Consider the following 22,663-nt stretch of genomic DNA (forward strand, 5'->3'; position numbering starts at 1 on the left):
ACCGGTATCAAATACCCAGGCACTACTACGAGAGCTAGTGAGGTACACATCAAAACCATGTATATCAAATATACCTTGTTTGGCGTTGGCCACCTTCTCATAGGCCAGATACTTGGGCCAGTTTCGCATCCAGTGACTAGTCCCCTTGCAATAATAACACTCAGTTTCCGGCTTGGGTCCAGCCTTGGGTTTCTTCGTCAGAGGGGCAACAACTTTGCCACTCTTCTTGAAGTTACCCTTCTTGCCCTTGTCGTTTTTCTTGAAACTAGTGGTTTTATTGACCATCAACACTTGATGTTCTTTCTAGATTTCTGACTCAGCGACTTTCAGCATCGCAAACAGCTCGGCGAGTGACTTATTCATCCCTTGCATGTTATAGTTCAACACGAAGCTCTTATAGCTAGGTGGCAGTGACCGAAGAACTCTATCAGTGATAGCCTCTTGCGGGAGAGCAATCCCTGATACGTCTCCATCGTATCTACTTTTCCAAACTCTTTTGCCCTTGTTTTGGACTCTAATTTGCATGATTTGAATGGAACTAACCCAGACTGACGCTGTTTTCAGCAGAATTGCCATGGTGTTGTTTTTGTGCAGAAATGAAAGTTCTCGGAACGTCCTGAAAATTTACGGAGAATTTTTCTGGAAAATATGAAAAATACCCGCGCAAAGATCCACCAGAGGGGGTGGGCCAGTGGGCCACAAGCCCTGTTACCGCGGCCACCACCCTGGCCGCGGCAACCAAGCTTGTGGGGCCCACGTGGCTCTGCCTCCCCCAATCTCAGCTCTATAAATTCACTTCCGCCCAGAAAATAATAAGAAGAGAAGATTTCGTCGCGTTTCTGATACGGAGGCGCCGCCACATCCTGTTCTTCATCAGAAGGACAGATCTGGAGTCCGTTTTGGGCTTCGGAGAGGGGAAATTGTCGCCATCGTCATCATCAACCTTCTTCCCTCTCCAATTCCATGAAGCTCTTCATCGTTCGTGAGTAATCTATTCGTAGGCTCGCTAGGCGGTGATGAGTAGGATGAGATCTATCATGTAATCGAGTTAGTTTTGATGAGGATTGAGCCCTAGTATCCACTATGTTCTGAGATTGATGTTGCTACTGCTTTGCCATGCTTAATGCTTGTCACTAGGCCCCGAGTGCCATGATTTCAGATCTGAAATTATTATGTTGTCACCAATATATGTGTGTTTTAGATCCGATCTTACAAGTTGTAGTTACCTACTATGTGTTATGACCCGGCAACCCCGGAGTGACAATAACCGGAACCACTCCCGGTGATGACCATACTTTGAGGAGTTCATGTGTTCACCAAGTGCTAATGCGTTGTTCTGGTTCCTTATTAAAAGGAGAACCTTAATATCCTGTAGTATCCTTTTGGACCCCGCTGCCTCGGGAGGGACGGACAATAGATGCCATGCAAGTTCTTTTCTCTAAGCACGTATGACGACACACGGAATGCTTGCCTACATCACATTGACGAACGGGAGCTAGCCACATATCTCTCCGTGTTATAATTGTTGCATGATGAATATCATCCAAACAAATCACCGACCGATTGCCTACGAGTTTGTCCTACTGCTGTTGTTACTTGTCTTGCTCTGCTGCTGGTGATGTTACTTGTCTTGCTCTGCTGCTACTGTTGTTACTACTGTCTCTTGCTACTGTTGCCTCTTGCTACTGCTGTCACTACTGCTGTTCCTTGCCACTGCTATTACTCATTACACTGCTGCTACCTGCTACAATTTTGATACGCTGGTCGTTGACGGGAACAGACAATTTCCGTTAGCGGGCAACTTCTGGCGCCATTGATACGACAGTTAGGCATAGTTTGTCGTCAACAGATCGTTTCTAACACCGTTCTTATCATACTACTTTGCTGCTGACTCTTTGCTTGCAGACACTAATCTTTCAGGTGTGGTTGAATCTGACACATTCAGCTGCTAATACTTGAGAGTATCCTCTCACCTCCTATAGGCGTATCAACAAATTGGGTCGAATACTCTACCCTCGAAAACTGCTGCAATACCACGCGTGGGTGGGCCGTCCACAACATTCTTCTAGTTTCGTAGCCGGGGAGTGCTAGCAGCATTCTTCTAGTGCCGTTGCAGGGGAAGTTCTATTGTCACACGGAATCAGCATTTTTCTGGCGCCGTTGCCGGGGAGGTATTGCTATATTCTCTGAGTCACTTGGGATACATATCTGCTGATCACTATGAAGAATCTAAAGGATCCGAAAACCAAAGTCTTTCCCTCAACTACGAGGGGAGGTAAGGAACTGCCATCTAGCTCTACACTTGATTCACCTTCAGTTATGAGTAAGTTTGCGACATCACCTCCTGCTAGAAACCTTGATATGTCGCCTGTGCTTGATGATGCTTATGATGCTACTGCTAGAGATGCTATGCCTGATGATGCTTTGCCTGATGATGCTATGCTTGATACTATGCCTGATGCTATGCCTGATACTGCTAGAAATACTATGCCTGATGATGCTAGAGATGCTATGCTTGATACTGCTTTGCCTGATGATGCTAGAGATGCTATTTTGCCTGATGATGATATGCTTGATACTGCTAGAGATACTACTTTCCCTGATGTTCCACTAGGAGTGTTCCTTGATGCTCATATTACTAGAGTTACTGCCAATGCTCGTGATGCTTCTGAAATTGCCGATACTATTGAGATAGAACCTACTTTTGCTCCTGCTAGATCTAGCTCTCCTAGATATGAATTGCCTAATATACCTGAGGTTTACGTTATGGAGGGAGAGATAGCTGAGGATTTCCTTGCGTGTAAGGATGCCTATGACGCTGAGAAATTACTTCTCAAGTGGAAGGAAAAATCTCTGAAAGCTAGGATGAAATACGACCCAAAGTTTTCCACTTCACCTATCTTTATCACCGATAACGATTATGAATTCTCTGTCGATCCTGAGATAATCTCTCTAGTCGAATCTGATCCTTTCCACGGTTATGAGTCTGAGACGGTCGTAGCCCATCTTACCAAACTACACGATATAGCCACCCTTTTCACTAATGAGGAGAAGATCCGCCACTACTATATCCTTAAGCTGTTTCCTTTCTCTCTAAAGGATGACGCTAAAGCCTGGTTCACTTCTCTTGCTCCTGGATGTGTGAGTAGTCCCCAGGATATGATCTATTACTTCTGTGAGAAATATTTCCCTGCCCATAAGAAGCAAGCTGCCTTGCAGGAAATATACAACTTTGCTCAACTCAAAGAAGAGAGTCTCCCACCAGCTTGGGGGAGGCTCGTCCAGCTACATAATGCTTTGCCTGATCACCCTCTTAAGAAGAACGAGATACTTGATATATTCTATAACGGACTTACTGATGCTTCTAGAAACCACCTAGATAGTTGTGCCGGTTGTGTTTTTAGGGAACAAACTGTAGAACAAGCTGAGACTCTACTGAACAACATCTTGATCAACAATAATGCTTGGACTATTCCCAAACCGCCTCCTAAGCCAACTCCTAAGAAAATAGGTATTCTATTCCTCGGTGCCAAAGATATGAAAGAAGCCAAGAAATCTATGCAAGAGAAAGGCATTAGATCTGAAGATGTCAAAAATCTACCACCTATCGAAGAGATCCATGGTCTCGATAACCCGATATAGGTAGTAGAAATAAATTACCTGCGTAGGTAAACCTGCTAGCCTATGCTTTGATGAATTTGACAATTTTGTTGCCAAACAACAGAGTTTCAATGATTATGTTAGCACACATTTGGAACAAAGTACTCGTATGCTTAGTCATTTAAGTGCTTGTGTAGACAGAAATGTCAATGATCTGAAGCTTTTGAGTAAACATGCCTCTATGATTACTACTCAGGTAGAACAAGTACTTAAAGCTCAGAATGACCTGCTCAATGAATTAAATAACAACTCTGTTAGAGTCATTACTAGAGGAGGCAAAATGACTCAGGAACCTTTGTATGCTGAAGGTCATCCTAAGAGAATCGATCAAGATTCTCAAGGAATTAATGTAGATGCACCCAGTCATCCTAAGGAGAAGAAGAAGGATGATAGAAACCTGCATGTTAGTTCACCAAATACTATCACACCTGAAGAACCAAATGATATTAAAGGAAATTACGTAAGAACTGCCTTATGTGACCTTGGAGCCGGTGTTAGTGTTATGCCGCTCTCTTTATCGTAGACTTGAGCTGGATAAGTTGACACCTACTAAAATCTCTCTGCAAATGGCTGACAAATCAACTGCTTTCCCTGTTGGCATTTGCGAGGATGTGCCTGTTGTGGTTGCTAACACCACCATCTTAACAGACTTTGTTATGTTCGATATTCCCGAGGACGATGCCATGGTTGTCATCCTCGGAAGATCCTTTTTAAGTACTTCAGGGGCTGTTATAGATTGCAAAAAGGCAATGCCACTGTCCACGTCAACGGTAATGAGCATACCGTGCAATTTCCGAAGAAACGATATCAAGTACATTGCATCAATGCTATCGAAAAAACTTCATCGATTCTTATTGGGAGTTTTGAATGCTCTATTCCTCGTGTCAAGATGAAGTAGGAATTGCTTGTTGGGGAGATTCGTATCCCCATTCAGGTGACTTAGTGGCTATTCGAAAATTCTCCATTCTCTCTTGCGATTCGAGAAAGTTTTGTCATAAGGATTTGATCAACCCCATTGACGGATTTCTTTCGATGACCATGAAATGGTTGAACCAAAGAGTCACATACCTCTGTTTTAAGCTTTCACTTTCTTTTTCTTAGAAGAAAAATCATAGGTTTAGTTTAGTTTTCCCTGTTTTCTGTTTTAGCGTCCCGGAGAAAAATACCTCGAAAATAGAAGTTCTCCGATGGTCCTGAAAATCTAGTATGATTTTTTATGGAATATTTGAAAAATACTGGGACAGAGAGCTGGCCTGGGGGCCACCCCAGTGGGCCACAAGCCCTATCACCGCGGGCTACCCCCGTCGCCGTGGGGAGCAAGCTTGTGGGGCCCACAGGGCCCCCCCTCCACTTATTCCAGCTCCCATCCTCTTCTTCTTCCTCCAGAAAAATTGTTTCGCAGCTCAAACCCGTGTTCTTGCTCATTTGGCTGTGATTTTCGATCTCCTTGCTCAAAGCACCATTCTCCAAACCGTTTTGGGGGAATTACTCCTTGGTAAGTGACTCCTCCATTGGTCCAATTAGTTTTTGCTCTAGTGCTTTATCCTTCGTGTATTCTTGCTACCTTGGTGACCCTGTTCTTGAGCTTGAAACGTTGATTTTAGTTGGTCCCAAGTAGTTTTAGCGCGTGATACGGTCTCTAGGCACTAGTAGGAGTAGTTGCTACGAGTTGGGCTAATCTTTATTCACTTTTCTTTCGAAGTCTCTAAAAATTTCAGAATTTTTCAGCGCTAGAAAAGGAAAAAGATGAGAACGTTCTTGAGAGGATCTTCAAGCCGTAACCCCAAGGAGGATGAGAAGAATCACCCCAAGTATGTGGTTCTTCAAGTCACAGAAGTTTGAGCGTGCGAGTGGCCAAGTGATGAATTTTTGCGCGCCGCCGGGCTTTATGAAGACTTTTATCACTTGGTGGAGAACGCAGGTCTCACCACATTCATTGAAGATAAGTGCTCACAATACCTCCTCCTCACCAATATTTTCGTTCAAAGCTTCAACTTTTATCCGAGGAAGAATCCTCCCATGGTTGATTTCATGTTGTACGATATCCCCCAGTGCATGACACTACAGCATTTTTGCAATGCATGCAAATTACCTTATGTTGGGGATATTCATGATCCTGGTCCACGGGACTTGGAGGATTTCATAGGTACTATTGCTATTGGAGAGGAGAGAGGAGTTTCTCGCGCTAGAATTGCTAGCATTCATTTTGCTGTGCTTCGGTACTTCTCATTATTTGTGGGAAAATGTTTGATTGGCCGTAGGGAGGCTGGATCACTTAGCTCTCCAGACCTTGCGGTTTTGCGCGAAGGCCTTTATAGCACTAAGACTTATAGCCTAGGTGCTATAGTAGCTCAGCGGTTGAACACAAACCGTTCCAAAGGTGTCGTCTATGGAGGTATCTATGCTACTTGTCTTGCTAGACACTTTGAGATACCTATTAGACTCCACGAGGAAGAAGAGAGGCTTCTTCCTGAGAAATATCTGGATTATGACATCATGGTTCGCCATGATTTTCTGGATAGAGATGCTAGTAGACGGATGATTTATAACCTGGTATTTAGTCAGGGTACTCGAGAGACTATTACTTTGCCTGCTCCTTCTTTGTTCTATCTTCATGCAGGCAGGTACACTATTATGCCCTCGGACATCTACGCATATTGGGGCTTAACCCAACCACAGGTGCCCGTGCCCGAGCCGAAAGTCGAGTACCACACGCCAATTTATCAGTGGGAGCCAGAGGACCTCACACAGCAGTGGCATCCACAGTCCGCTCCGGAGTATCCCGGAGCTGGTTATTTCCCGCCATGGGAGTGGACCAAGCTAAGCCAAAAGCCTAAGCTTGGGGGAGTATGTGTTCGTACCAACTTTACATTCATGCTTATGCTTTCACTTTGTTAGTCGGTGTTTCACTTTAACACTGTATGATCCATGCTAGTTTATTTTTGTTTTCGTGTTTTCTTGTTTTGTATCCTTTTGAGAAAACCCAAAAATATTTTCCTTTCTTCTTTTGCTTGTTGGGAGCTTTCCCGTGTAAATAGTTTTCTTTTTCTTTGGGTCAAGGTAGAAGATATTGGTTACAATGTTTAGTGGCTCTTGCATGCATACGTGTTTAGCTTTCAAAGAGCCATATTACTTTGACTTCTCCTTTGTGTTTGCCTGCAGATTCAGCTTAGTCCAATGCACGAGCAATCTTATTATTGTTCACATCGTTCGATCGTGCAAGTGAAAGGCAATAATGATGATATATGATGAAGTGACTGAGACCGGACAAGCTGGTATGAACTCTATCTATTTTGTTTTTGTAAATATGACTAGCTTAACATCCCAGATTCAGCTTTGTTCTGAGAGAAACATGTTTGCAATGACAACTTTGACATCATAGTTTCTGATGCCATGCTTATTTAGCTAGGAGCTTATAATGGTTTGTCTTGAATGCCAACATATATTTTGAGATGACTGTGATGTAGTATGATAGGGTGGTATTCTCCTTCGAATGATTCAAGTGGATTGATTTGACGCATGTTCATGCATGTAGTTGAAACAAAATCAACATAGCCTTTATGATGTTCGTGTTCATGGTGATTTATATCCTCTTCATGCTTGCACCCCATGTTAGTCAAACTCATAGCATCTTGATGACCGTTGTCGCTCTCTAGTTGGTCGCTTCCCAGTCTTTTGCTAGCCTTAACTTGTACTAAGCAGAATACTGCTTGTGCATCCACTTCCATAAACCCAAAAGTTTTTCCATGAGAGTCCACCATACCTACCTATTTGCGGTATTTACCTGCCATTCGAAGTAAATTTGCCTGTGCCATTCTCTAAACCTTCAAGAAATAATATGTTTTGCATGCCCGAACCGCTCATGTGGTGACAGGGGGCTATTGGTATCTTCCATGCTAGGCGTGTTATCCTCGACATGTGTTTATTCACTGTCATTCATGAGAAAGGGGCCGGTAATTGGAATGCCCAGTTCCACGCTTAAATCGAAAACATAACTGTAAAACAAGACTCCCCCGGATTGATGTTAGTATGGACGGTGCCCGAGGATTCGGCAAGCCGTGGGGTGTGATTGATTGGTGGTGGGGGAGTTAAAACTTTACTTTTCTGTTTGGGAACCGCCTATAGCATGAGTAGCATGGAAGATATTGAGAACTCTTGGTCATTGCATTGACAATGAAAGCATGCCACCCAAAATTATCATCTACGTTTTCAAAGCTTGAGCTCTGGCACCTCTGCAAATCAATGCTTCCCTCTGCGAAGGGCCTGTCTATTTATTTTCCTGTTGAGTCATCCTCTTCTTATATAAGCACCAATTAGAGAGCACCTCTGTCATTTTTATGCTTTGCTTTTGATTGATATTGAGTATGACTATGACTGGATCTTCATTGCTATGAATTTCAATGTTTAGTCAGCCCTTGATCTTTGAAAGTGCCCTGCATTTATGTTTTGCGGTCTCAGAAAGAGCTAGCGAGATACCACCTATTCATATTGCTCCATGCTTGTTTTGATTGAATTGTTCGTATTTTAAAATCATTATTATTTGCTCGCTAGCTGATTATGCCATTGATATTAGTTTACCGTGAGACCTTTGTGTGACTTGCTTATGTGGTTAACTTGTGATCTTGCTGAAATTCTGGTTATGAGTTAGACATAGTTGCAACAACAAGATCAAACAGAGTTTGTCAAAGTTTTTCTTTCTCTTTCAGTTTGTCAACTGAGTTGCTTGAGGACAAGCAAGGTTTTAAGCTTGGGGGAGTTTGATACGTCTCCATCGTATCTACTTTTCCAAAATCTTTTGCCCTTGTTTTGGAGTCTAATTTGCATGATTTGAATGGAACTAACCCGGACTGACGTTGTTTCCAGCAGAATTGCCATGATGTTGTTCTTCTGGAGAAATGAAAGTTCTCGGAACGTCCTGAAAATTTACAAAGAATTTTTCTGGAAAATATGAGAAATACCTGCGCAAAGATCCACCAAAGGGGGTGCGCGAGTGGGCCACAAGCCCTGTTGCCACGGCCACCCCCTGGCCGCGGCAACCAAGCTTGTGGGGCCCACGTGGCTCTGCCGCCCCCAATCTCAGCTCTATAAATTCAATTCCGCCCAGAAAAAATAAGAAGAGAAGATTTCGTCGCGTTTGCGATACGGAGGCGCCGCCACATCCTGTTCTTCATCTGGAAGACAGATCTGGAGTCCGTTTTGGGCTCCGGAGAGGGGAAATCGTCGTCATCGTCATCATCAACCTTCTTTTGAGTAATCTATTCGTAGGCTCGCTGGGCGGTGATGAGTAGGATGAGATCTATCATGTAATCGAGTTAGTTTTGACGGGGATTGATCCCTGGTATCCACTATGTTCTAAGATTGATGTTGCTACTACTTTGCCATGCTTAATGTTTGTCACTAGGGCCCGAGTGCCATGATTTCAGATCTGAAATTATTATGTTGTCACCAATATATGTGTGTTTTAGATCCGATCTTGCAAGTTGTAGTTACCTACTATGTGTTATGACCCGGCAACCCCGGAGTGACAATAACCGGAACCACTCCCGGTGATGACCATAGTTTGAGGAGTTCATGTGTTCACCAAGTGCTAATGCATTATTCTGGTTCTTTATTAAAAGGAGAACCTTAATATCTTGTAGTATCCTTTTGGACCATGCTGCCACGGGAGGGATGGACAATAGATGTCATGCAAGTTCTTTTCCCTAAGCATGTATGACAACACACGGAATGCATGCCTACATCACATTGACGAACGGGAGCTAGCCACATATTCTCCGTGTTATAACTGTTGCATGATGAATATCATCCAAACAAATCACCGACCCATTGCCTACGAGTTTGTCGTACTGCTGCTGTTACTTGTCTTGCTCTGCTGCTGCTGCTGTTACCTGTCTTGCTGTGCTGCTACTGTTGTTACTACTGTCGCTTGCTACTGTTACCACTTGCTACTGCTGTCACTACTGTTGTTCCTTGCAACTGCTATTACTCATTATACTGCTGCTACCTGCTACAATTTTGATTCGCTGGTCGTTGACAGGAACACACAATTTCCGTCAACGGGCAACTTCTGGCGCCATTGATACGACAGTTAGGAATAGTCTCCCGTCAACAGATCGTTTCTGACACCATTGTTATCGTACTACTTTGCTGATGACTCTTTGCTTGCAGATACTAATCTTTAATGTGTGGTTGAATCTGACACATTCAGCTACTAATACTTGAGAGTATCCTCTCACCTCCTATAGGCGTATCAACAAATTGGGTCGAATACTCTACCCTCGAAAACTGCTGCGATCCCACGCGCTGGTGGGCCGTCAACAACATTCTTCTAGTTTCGTAGCCGGGGAGTGCTAGCAGTATTCTTCTGGTGCCATTGCAGGGGAAGTTCTGTTGTCACACGGAATCAATCCCCAGTTCAGCTAGACGGTTAGTGTACCCAGAAATTCTGAGTATGTGTTCACTGACAGACCCGTTCTCCTCCATTTTGCAAGCATAGAACTTATCGGAGGTTTCATACCTCTCAATCCGGGCATTTTTATCAAAGATAAACTTCAACACCTTGAACATCTCATATGCTCCATGACGTTCAAAACGTCTTTGAAGTCTCTGTTCTAAGCCATACAAAATTGCACATTGAACTAATGAGTAGTCAACCTTACGCGAGTGCCAAGCGTTCAAAACATCTTAGGTCGTTGTATCAGGTGGTGCATCACCTAGCGCTGCATCAAGGACATATTGCTTTTGGGCAGGCATGAGAATAAGCCTCAGATTACGAGCCCAGTCAACAAAGTTGCTTCCATCATCTTACAACTTAGCTTTCTCTAGGAACGCATTAAAATTTAGGGTTGCTACTGTGCGATCCATTGATCTACAACCTAAAATTTGCAAATATTACTTAGACTATGTTCAAGACAATTGAGTTCAATTAATCATATTACTAATAAACTCCCACTCAAATTTACATCCCTCTAGTCATTCGAGTGTCACATGATCCAAATTCACTAACTCGAGTCTGATCATTGATGACCCACAAGTATAGGGGATCAATCATAGTCCTTTCGATAAGTAAGAGTGTCGAACCCAACGAGGAGCAGAAGGCTCTGATAAACGGATTTCAGCAAGGTAATAACTGCAAGCACTGAAAGTAGCGGTAACAAGTAATTGTGTAGCAAGGTGAAACGTAGCAAGCAAAGAGTAATAAGTAACAAGTAGTAGCAACGGTGCAACAAGTGGCCCAATCCCTTTTGTAGCAAGGGACAAGCCTGAACAAAGTCTTATAGGAGGAAAAACGCTCCCGAGGACACATGGGAATTTCTGTCATGCTAGTTTCATCATGTTCATATGATTCGCGTTCGCTACTTTGATAGTTTGATATGTGGGTGGACCGGCGCTTGGGTACTGCCCTTACTTGGACAAGCATCCCACTTATGATTAACCTCTCTCGCAAGCATCCGCAACTACAAAAGAAGAATTAAGACAAAGTCTAACCATAGCATTAAACTAGTGGATCCAAATCAGCCCCTTACGAAGCAACGCATAGACTGGGGTTTAAGCTTCTATTACTCCAGCAACCCATCATCTACTTACTACTTCCCAATGCCTTCCTCTAGGACTAAATATGGTGAAGTGTTATGTAGTCGACGTTCACATAACACCACTAGAGGAAAAGACAACATACAACATATCAAAATACCGAACGAATATCAAATTCACATGACTATTATTAACATGACTTATCCTATGTCCTCAGGAACAAAAGTAACTACTCACAAAACATAATCATAATCATGATCAGAGGTGTAATGAATAGCATCAAGGATCTGAACATAAACTCTTCCACCAAGTAAACCAACTAGCATCAACTACAAAGAGTAATCAACACTACTAGCAACCTTACAAGTACCAATCAGAGTTGCGAGATGGAGATTGGTTACAAGAGATGAACTAATGTTGGTGATGACGATGGCGACGATTTCCCCCTCCGGGAGGGAAGTTTCCCCGGCAGGATCATCCTGCCGGAGCTCTAGATTGGATCTACTCAAGTTCCGCCTCGTGGTGGCGGCGAAACCATGAAAAAGCTCCCGTATGATTTTTTCTGGACCAAGACGCTTCATATAGCAAAAGAGAGGGGCTAGTGGGCCCTCAGGGAGCCCAGAAGCCCCCACTCCGCCACCAGGGGGTGGCGGTGTCAGGGCTTGTGGCGCCCTGGCAGCCCCCCTCCGGTAGTTCTTTCGCCCAGTATTTTTATATAATCCCAAAAAAATCCATGGAACTTTTCAGGGCATTTGGAGATGTGCGGAATAGTGGACTAAGATTTGCTCCTTTTCAAGTCCAGAATTCCAACTGCCTGAATTCTCCCTCTTTAAATAAACCTTGCAAAATAAGAGAGAAAAGGCATAAATATGGTACCACAAGTAATATAACAGCCCAAAAAGCAATAAATATCAACATGAAAGCATGATGCAAAATGGACGTATCAACTCCCCCAAGCTTAGACCTCGCTTGTCCTCAAGCAAAAACCAAGTTCCATAAACATGTCCACATGTTGAGGGACGAAGGTGTCGATAAAACATAATACAGACATGAGGGCATCATGATCACACATAGGACATCAATACATCATAAAGATTCTTATGGGAAAGTAACAATTCATTCACAAAGCAAAGCATGAAGCAAAAACCTTACCGAGAAGTAACCAACAATAGTCCATAGTCATTGAAGCAATTTCAATTTATCATAACATCAGAAAGAGTCAAATAAGAGCTTGTAAGGCAAACCCACATACTCAATCATCTCTTTTGTTTTCCACAATTGTTACAACTCACGTGGTACTCATGGTGTCAAAGTTTCAGCTGGACACAGAGGAAGATAGGGGCTTATAGTTTTGCCTCCCAACCATTTACCTCAAGGGTAAAGTCAACAACAATAAAGCATAAGTACTCAACTCCAAGTTGATATATGAATATAGATCTTTCCCAAACATGTGACGGTAGCCAAGACAAAGGTAAAAATAGGGAATTGGTGATGATCACCATGACTCTTACAAGGGCAAAAAGTAAAGGTACAAGATAGGCCCTTCACAGAGGGAAGCAGAGGTTGTCATGCGCTTTTGAGGTTTGAATGCGTGTCCTCTTAGTGCAGAGGAACGTCACTTTATATTGCCTCCTGTGATAAAGAACTTTACTATGTAGTCTGTCGCTTTTATGTCTTCCTCATCACAGGTTCGTACAAAGTTTATTTTCCACAGACTAATAGATCATACATATTAGAGAGCAGTTTTTATTGCTTGCACCGATGACAACTTACTTGCAGGATCTTATTCAATCCATAGGTAGGTATGGTGGACTCTCATGGCAAAACTGGGTTGGAGGTTTATGGATGCACAAGTAGTATCTCTACTTGGTGCGGGAGTTTTGGCTAATATGAGGTGGAAGCAATCGTCACATGCTAAGGGATCTCTAATCATATAACATTGTTTGGAACCAAGCAAACACAATTCATTATGGTGTCTTCCTTGTGCAACATCTACTCCTAAGCATGTAATAGTTTGGTGAGTGCTCACAATTGTAAAAAGTGTCTAAGATGATATATTTATATGTGAACCTCTCTTTCCTTATTACTTCTTATTAATTGCAACAATGACTGAGGTCTATGTTGATTTATTCTCAACAAGTTTCAATCATCATATGTGTCATAAGTGAAGTTATCACTTTCCATAAGATCGTCTCATGATCTTTCATGCTATCGTTCTTTTCATACTTTTGATCATGGCACAAAGCAAAGCCCTTGACTAAGATACTCTTTATTATATAGCTCGTAAGCTCGAATACATCGGGAGAGAGACAAAAGCAAAAGACTCAAACTAAAAACTAAAGACTTATTCCTCTAAGGGAAGAAATAAAAACTGAAAAGGAAAGAACTAAAACAAAGGTAAAGGCAAAAGATATAAAGGTGATACGATACCGGGGCAACTCCCCCAAGCTTGGCAGAAGCCAAGGGGATTGCCCATACCAATGCTTAGTTGCCTTCCTTCGATGGTGATGGTGGTGGAGCTGTTGAAGCAGTCTTGAGCTTGTCTAATTTCCACTTGAGCAAAAAGTTCTGCTCCCTTAAATCGTCATTTTCCTCCTCAAGCTTCAACACTCTATGGGAAAGCTCCTTCTTACTCTCCTGCAAAAAAGGAGAGGGGATAAATATGGTCTCAGGATTCCTCCTGGAGTTGGGGAGGCTTGACTTCTTGAACTCCACATGGATGTTTGCAGGTTGAGGTAGAGGAGTCTCCTCTTCATCGGAACTCGTTTGCTCCTTCCCTTTGGGCTCATAGTCCTCTTCCTCATCAGTGATCCAGCCATATGGTTCCAAGTCCCCATAGACCTTGGGATTAGCAAGGTAGTCAGCCACATAGCTCTCTCCCTCTGAATCTTGAGAAGACATCTTGACTTAGATCTGCGGCAGAATAAGCTCAAAACAAAAACAGAGGAAAACTGCGCGATACGGAGATCAAAACCTTCGGGTGACTATATATTGATTTTTTCTAGGCCAGAAGGAGTCCTCCGCAAGAAAACGGAGTCCGGGAGGCACACGAGGTGCCCACAAGCTTGCCCTCCACCACCAGGGGTAGGGGGCGGTGGAAGGGCTTGTGGCCGCCTCGTTCGCTCTCTGGACTGCTTTTTATTTTTCTAATTTTCCAAAAATTTGAAAACGGAAGAAATTTCCTATAGGAAAAAGCATCGGAGTCCAATTTCTTACCGAAACAGATACATCTTCGTTTTCAAGGTCTGAAACAGGCTGATAAACATCCCTTATGTACTCCTTTGGAGTTATGACATTGATGATATTAGTCTCAACATTTATGGGAGTATCAGAGATGTAATGCTTGATTCTTTGCCCATTTACCACTCTAGGAAAATTTCCTTCCGTGTTATTGATTTTGATGGCAACGGAACGATATACTTCCTCAATAACATAGGGACCTTCCCATTTAGAGAGAAGCTTGCGTGCAAAGAATCTCAAACGAGAATTGTATAGCACGACATAATCACCTACATTGAACTCTCGCTTCTGTATCTGTTTGTCGTGCCATCTCTTAACCTTGTCCTTGAGTAACCTGGCATTCTCATATGCCTGGGCTCTCCATTCATCTAACGAGCTGATATCAAACAACCGCTTCTCACCGGCAAGTTTGAAATCAAAGTTGAGCTCTTTGATTTCCCAATAAGCTTTGTGTTCTAGCTCAAGAGGTAAATGACAGGCTTTACCGTAAACCATTTTATACGGTGACATGCCCATGGGATTCTTATAAGCAGTCCTATAAGCCCATAGTGCATCGTCAAGTTTGCTAGACCAGTTCTTTCGAGATCTATTGACGGTCTTTTGTAGGATCAACTTGATCTCCCTATTACTCAACTCCACTTGACCACTAGACTAAGGATGATAAGGGGATGCAACTCTATGGTTGACATCATACTTAGCTAGCATCTTGCGGAAAACACCATGAATGAAGTGTGAGCCGCCATCAGTCATCAGATATCTAGGGACTCCAAATCTTGGGAATATGACTTCTTTAAGCATCTTAATAGAGGTGTGGTGATCAGCATTTTTAGTGGGGATAGCTTCTACCCACTTAGTGACGTAATCCACAACAACTAAGATGTGAGTGTACCCATTGGAACTCGAGAAGGGTCCCATATAATCAAAGCCGCAGACATCAAATGGTTCAATGACAAGTGAATAGTTCATAGGCATTTCCTGACGCTTACTGATGTTCCCTATTCTTTGGCATTCATCAGAAGACAAGACAAACTTACGGGCATCCTTGAAGAGAGTGGGCCAATAGAAACCTGATTGCAATACCTTATGGGTAGTTCTATCTCCAGCATGGTGTCCTCCGTAGGCTTCAGAATGACACTTTTGCAAGATCTGTCCCTGTTCATGTTCAGGCACACAACGTCTAATAACACCATCTACTCCTTCCTTATATAGGTGAGGATCATCGCAAAAGTAGTGTCTCAAATCAAAGAAGAATTTCTTGTTTTGCTGATGGGTGAAACTGGGTGGTATGTATTTGGCTACAATATAGTTTGCATAATCGGCATACCACGGTGCACTATGTGAAGTGCGGATGACATTTAATTGCTCATCAGGAAACCTATGATCAATAGGTAGTGGGTCATCAAGGACATTCTCTAACCTAGACAAGTTATCTGCTACAGGGTTATCAGCACCCTTTCGGTTAACGACGTGCAAATCAAATTCATGTAGCAGGAGAACCCATCTGATCAGCCTAGGCTTAGCGTCCTTCTTCTCCATGAGGTACTTAATAGGAGCATGATCAGAGTGAATAGTGACTTTGGAGTCAACTATATAAGATCTGAACTTTTCACATGCAAACACGACTGCTAAAAATTCCTTCTCCGTAGTGGCATAGTTTCTTTGGGCACTGTCTAGAGTTTTACTAGCGTAGTGAATGACATTCAACTTCTTGTCAACTCTTTGTCCTAGAACAGCACCAATAGCATAATCACTAGTGTCGCACATGATTTCAAAGGGCAAGTTCCAGTCAGGTGGTTGAACAATAGGTGCGGTTATCAAAGCCTTCTTAAGTATTTCGAAGGCTTCCTCACAATCCTCATCAAAAACAAAAGGAACATCCTTCTGCAAGAGCTTTGTAAGAGGCCTAGAAATCTTAGAGAAGTCTTTAATGAACCTTCTATAGAAACCAGCATGACCTAGGAAGCTTCGTATACCTCTGATATCTGTGGGGCAAGGCATTTTCTCAATTGCATCAACCTTAGCCTTATCAACTTCAATGCCTCTTTCAGAGATCTTGTGTCCTAGGACGATACCTTCATTAACCATAAAGTGGCACTTCTCCCAATTCAAGACGAGGTTGGTTTCTTCACATCTCTGTAAGACTCGATCAAGGTTGCTGAGGCAATCATCAAAGGAAGACCCGTAAACGGAGAAGTCATCCATGAAAACCTCGACAATCTTTTCACAGAAGTCAGAGAATATAGCCATCATACATCTTTGGAAGGTGGCAGGTGCATTGCATAAGCCAAAAGGCATACGTCTATAGGCAAAGATACCAAAAGGGCAGGTAAAAGTGGTTTTCTCTTGATCAGATTGTGCAACAGGTATTTGCGAGAAACCTGAATAACCGTCTAGAAAGCAGAAGTGTGTGTGGTTTGATAACCTTTCTAGCATTTGGTCGATAAACGACAAAGGATAATGATCTTTCCTGGTTTCCTTGTTCGGTTTCCGGAAGTCTATCACCATCCTATAGCCGGTAATAATCCTTTGTGGGATTAGTTCATCCTTATCATTAGGAACGATGGTGATACCTCCCTTCTTAGGTACGCAATGTACTGGACTTACCCAATCACTATGAGCAACAAGATAAATGATTCCTGCTTCCAGAAGCTTTAATATTTCTTTTCTAACGACCTCTTTCATCTTAGGATTTAATCTCATTTGATGATCAGCAACTGGTTTAAAGTCAGGATCGGTTTTAATCTTGTGCTGACATAGAGTAGGACTAATGCCCTTAAGATCATCAAGAGTATATCCAATAGCAGTGTGGTGCTTCCTCAGAGTCCTTAGTAACTTCTTCTCTTTGTGCTCTGAGAGGAGGGCACTAATAATGACAGGATATATCTCCTTCTCATCAAGATAGGCATACTTAAGAGTATCAGGCAACTGTTTAAGCTCGAACACAGGATCACCCTTTGGTGGGGGAGGATCCCCAAGAAGTTCAACAGGCAGATTATTCTTGAGAATAGGATATTGTTCTAAGACAATTTTATCTATCTCATCTCTCTCCTCCATATGCATATCATTTTCATGCTCAAGAAGATACTGCTCTAAAGGATCCGTAGGAGGTATGGCAATAGAGGCAAGAGCAATAATTTCATCTCTACCAGACGACTCTCTTTCATGAGGTTGCCTTCCAAACTTGGAGAAGTTAAATTCATGAGACACACCCTCGAAACTAACTGTGACAGTCTGCTTAATGCAATCAATGTGAGCATTGACAGTATTGAGAAAGGGTCTACCAAATAAGATGGGACAAAAGCTATCTTGTGCAGTACCAAGTACGAGGAAATCAGTAGGATACTTCGTCTTTCCACACAGGACTTCTACGTCTCTCACAATTCCGAGAGGGCAGATAGTGTCTCTATTAGCTAGCGTAATAGTAACATCAATGGGTTCTAACTCAGCAGGTGCAATCTCATCTTTGATTTCATCATATAGAGAACGGGGTATTGCACTGACACTAGCTCCCATATCACATAAACCACGGTAACAGTGATCTCCTATCTTTATAGAAACAACGGGCAGGCCAACTACAGGTCCGTGTTTGTCTTTCTCGTGAGGTTTAGCAATTCTAGCAGAGTCCTCACAGAATTTGATAACATGCCCGTCTACGTCTTCGGCTAAGAGATCTTTGATAATAGCAACATTGGGTTCAACTCTAAACTCCTTAGGAGGTGCAAGTGGTCTAATGTCACCCCTACGTATCACAGTTGGAGCTTTAGAATAATCCTTTATCCTAGTAGGGTATGGTGGTTTCTCACTGTAAGCACAAGGAACAACAGGATCACTAAAAGCAATGACTTTCTCCTCAACTAGATTGGTTTTGGCTATGTTGCTTCTACAGGAGGATGATATTTAAACCACTTCTCTTTGGGAAGATCAACATGAGCAGCAAAAGATTCACATAGAGAAGCTACTATCTCAGAGTCAAGTCCATACTTAGCGCTAAAATCTCTAGAAGGGTTTGTCTCAACAAAAGATTTAACGCAATCAAACTGGAAATTCATACCTGACTACTTACCTTCCTCCAGCTCCCAATCTTTAGTGTTTCATTTGATTCTCTCCAATAAATTCCACTTGTGATCAATATCCTTCTTCATAAAAGAACCGGTACAAGAAGTGTCAAGCATGGTACGATCTTCATGAGAAAGCCGAGCATAAAAGTTTTGAATGATGATTATTCTCGAGAGCTCATGATTGGGGCATGAATATAGCATTGATTTAAGCCTCCCCCAAGCTTGAGCTATGCTTTCCCTGTCACGAGGCCAAAAGTTATAAATAAAGTTACGATCACGATGTACTAAATGCATAGGATAGAATTTTTGATGAAATTCCAATTTCAACCGATTGTAGTCCCACGATCGAGTATCATCACATAGCCTATACCATGTCAACGCATTATCCTTCAAAGATAAAGGAAAGACTTTCTTCTTTACCTCATCCTCGGGAAAACCAGCAAGCTTAAATAAACCACAAACTTCATCTACATCGATCAGATGCAAGTCTGGATGTGAAGATCCATCTCCTGTGAAAAGATTAGCCAGCAGTTTCTCAAGCATACCCGAAGGAATTTCATAAAAGATATTTTCAGTAGGTAACTCAGGTTGAGTAACAACTCCTCGTGCTTCCGTTTGTGGTGAAGATACCCCGAACAAACTCCATAAAGGAACAGTTTCCATAGTGAGAAGTGACAATAAATTTCAGCACAGTATAAAAATGTTTCCTTACCAATTTCCACTTACCAAAGGCGCTTCACTCCCCGGCAACGGCGCGAGAAAAAAGTCTAGATGACCCACAAGTATAGGGGATCAATCGTAGTCCTTTCGATAAGTAAGAGTGTCGAACCCAACAAGGAGTAGAAGGCTCTGATAAACGGATTTCAACAAGGTAATAACTGCAAGCACTGAAAGTAGCGGTAACAAGTGATTGTGTAGCGAGGTGAAATGTAGAAAGCAAAGAGTAACAAGTAACAAGTAGTAGCAATGGTGAAGCAAGTGGCCCAATCCCTTTTGTTGCAAGGGACAAGCCTGAACAAAGTCTTATAGGAGCAAAAACGCTCCCGAGGACACACGGGATTTTCTGTCATGCTAGTTTCATCATGTTCATATGATTCGCGTTCGCTACTTTGACAGTTTGATATGTGGGTGGACCAGCGCTTGGGTACTGATCTTACTTGGACAAGCATCCCACTTCTGATTAACCTCTCTCGCAAGCATCCGCAACTACAAAAGAAGAATTAAGACAAAGTCTAACCATAGCATTAAACTAGTGGATCCAAATCAGCCCCTTACGAAGCAACGCATAGACTGGGGTTTAAGCTTCTGTCACTCCAGCAACCCATCATCTACTTACTACTTCCCAATGCCTTCCTCTAGGCCCAAATATGGTGAAGTGTTATGTAGTCGACGTTCACATAACATCACTAGAGGAAAAGACAACATACAGCATATCAAAATACCGAACGAATATCAAATTCACATGACTATTATTAACATGACTTATCCCATGTCCTCAGGAACAAAACTAACTACTCACAAAACATAATCATAATCATGATCAGAGGTGTAATGAATAGCATCAAGGATCTGAACATAAACTATTCCACCAAGTAATCCAACTAGCATCAACTACAAAGAGTAATCAACACTACTAGCAACCTTACAAGTACCAATCGGAGTTGCGAGACGGAGATTGGTTACAAGAGATGAACTAGGGATTGGAGAGGAGATGGTGCTGATGAAGATGTTGATGAAGATGCCTCCCCTCCAACGAGAGGAGTGTTGGTGATGACGATGGCAACGATTTCCCCCTCCGGGAGGGGAGTTTCCCCGACAGGATCGACCTGCCGGAGCTCTAGATTGGATCTGCTCAAGTTCCACCTCGTGGACCAAGACGAAAAAGCTCTCGTATGATTTTTTATGGACCAAGACGCTTCATATAGCAAAAGAGGGGGCTAGTGGGCCGTCAGGGAGCCCACAAGCCCCCACTCCGCCACCATGGGGGTGGCGGTGTCAAGGCTTGTGGCGCCCTGGCAGCCCCCCTCCGGTAGTTCTTTCACCCAGTATTTTTTATATAATCCTAAAAAAATCCACGTAACTTTTCAGGGCATTTGGAGATGTGTAGAATAGTGGACTAAGATTTGTTCCTTTTCCAGTCCAGAATTCCAGCTGCCTGAATTCTCCCTCTTCAAATAAACCTTGCAAAATAAGAAAGAAAAGGCATAAATATGGTACCACAAGTAATATAACAGCCCAAAAAGCAATAAATATCAACATGAAAGCATGATGAAAAATGGACGTATCAATCATCACGTGAGTTGACTTTAGTTTCAATGGTGAACATCTCCATGTTGATCATATCAACTATATGATTCATGCTCAACCTTTCGGTCTCTTGTGTTCCTTGGCCATGTCTGTACATGCTAGGCCAATCAAGTGTAACCTGAGTGTTCCGCGTGTGCAACTGTTTTGCGCCCGTTGTATGTGAACGTAGAGTCTATCACACCCGATCATCATGTGGTGTCTCGAAACGACGAACTGTCGCAATGGTTCACAGTCGGGGAGAACACAATTTTATCTTGAAATTTTAGTGAGGGATCACCTTATAATGCTACATCATCCTAAGCAAAGTAAGGTGCATAAAAGGATTATCATCACATGCAAATCGTAAGTGACATGATATGGCCATGAACTTGTGATTCTTGATCTACATCACCAAAGCACCGGCATGATCTCCATCGTTACCGGCACCACACCATGATCTGCATCATCGTGCTTCCATCGAGGTTGTCACGCTAGCTATGTCGTTACTACTTGTTGGCGATATTACCCGCGGTATGACCCGCCCTATTGGGCTGGGTCAGGAGCACGGCGGTTCAACATTCAAAATTGAGATAGGCCTTAGCCCAGGGTCTGGAAGGCGCAAGGAGATCTCCAACGGAGAGCTGGCTGGGTCCAAGAGCCTAGGTGGTATTTCAAGACCCACGGAGAAGATGAGTCGCCGTGTCATTTCTTTGCTTGGAAGACACGGCGGTTTAGAGATATGGTAGGCCACGATTTGTAATGTGGCCTGGACTCTTGTAAAACCTAGGACCACGACGTGTATATAAAGGCGAGTCCCTAGGGTAGACAGGATCAAGTTACAATCCATCGAGAGCTAGGTCAGGCGAGTTACGCCCTCCTTGTAATCGATTCCACGATCAATATACACAAAGCAGGACGTAGGCTTTTACCTCCATGAGAGGGGCCGAACGTGGGTAAATCCGAGTCTCGCTTCCGCTCAACCCCTTTGAGTCGCCACCAAGGTGCGATGGCTCCATCACTAAGTTCTTTCACGAGGACATCTGTCGTGACAAAACCACGACAGTTGGCGCCCACCGTGGGGCTAGCGCATGGTGGATTTGAGTTCGCAAAGGGAGCCCTTCCGGGGTTTGGGAGCTAGCGGTCGGCCTCATGACTAAGAGTCGTCGTGGAAAGTACTACATCAACAACTCTCAGTGGGGGGCTGATGCCAATTCAATCGAGTCTAGATACAGGGTCCCCTTTGGCAAGATTCATCTCTTCATTGGCAAGTTTGCGGCTCACGTACCTGAGCCAGACACCTTCACCGACATCGTCGAGCTGGCCTGGTACGCCCATCCTGCAAACATCAGGTCAGGAAACGCCACACCTTTGTTGGTTTTACACAGGGTATCGACCTACCGGATGAGCTGGTGATCCAGGAGAACACCCCTGTCAACTCAGACGACGAGTCGTCCATTGGTGACACGGATTCGATCTATCCTCTCCACGAAGGGCGGCTTGGGGGATTGCCCGAGGCGGCAATCTCCGAGGACGTTGAAGGACCCCCACCATCAGGTCACCATCTACATGGCGGGGGCAGCGGCACCTCAGCCAACCGCAGCCGGCAACAACGAAGCCAATGGATCAGGGAAGACTCCGGCTCAAGCCATGGCGGATTTGGTAGTAGAGATGGCCAAACTCACGGCGATTACTGTGACGGCGGAGAACCAAGAACAGGTCAACGCCGAGTTAGCGAAACTAAGGGAGGAGATGGCCAAGATAAAACGTGACATTGAATGTCAAGCCGTCAGGATGGCAACCCAATAGGCCCAGATCGTCGCAGAGATAGAGCGGCTAAGTGTTGAGGGATGGCGGCTTGAACGACAACAACACGCTTCCATGCGATT

General features: G+C 43.4%; 1 protein-coding gene across 1 annotated transcript in view; it reads right to left on the reverse strand.

Moving 5' to 3' along the window:
• The window catches only part of LOC123441589, a 156,096-nt gene extending 133,863 nt beyond the window's left edge, over nt 1–22,233 (reverse strand). Inside the window, exons 1-2 of the mRNA XM_045117954.1 lie at nt 22,176–22,233; nt 22,063–22,113 (exon numbers count right to left, since the gene is read on the reverse strand). Of these exons, the coding sequence (XP_044973889.1) occupies nt 22,063–22,113; nt 22,176–22,233 (109 nt within the window). The remainder of the gene's footprint in view (nt 1–22,062; nt 22,114–22,175) is intronic.
• Between the last annotated feature and the right edge of the window lie 430 nt (nt 22,234–22,663).

Source organism: Hordeum vulgare, chromosome 3H, assembly GCF_904849725.1.
Source record: "Hordeum vulgare subsp. vulgare chromosome 3H, MorexV3_pseudomolecules_assembly, whole genome shotgun sequence".
In the NCBI taxonomy this organism is placed as follows: Eukaryota; Viridiplantae; Streptophyta; class Magnoliopsida; order Poales; family Poaceae; genus Hordeum; species Hordeum vulgare.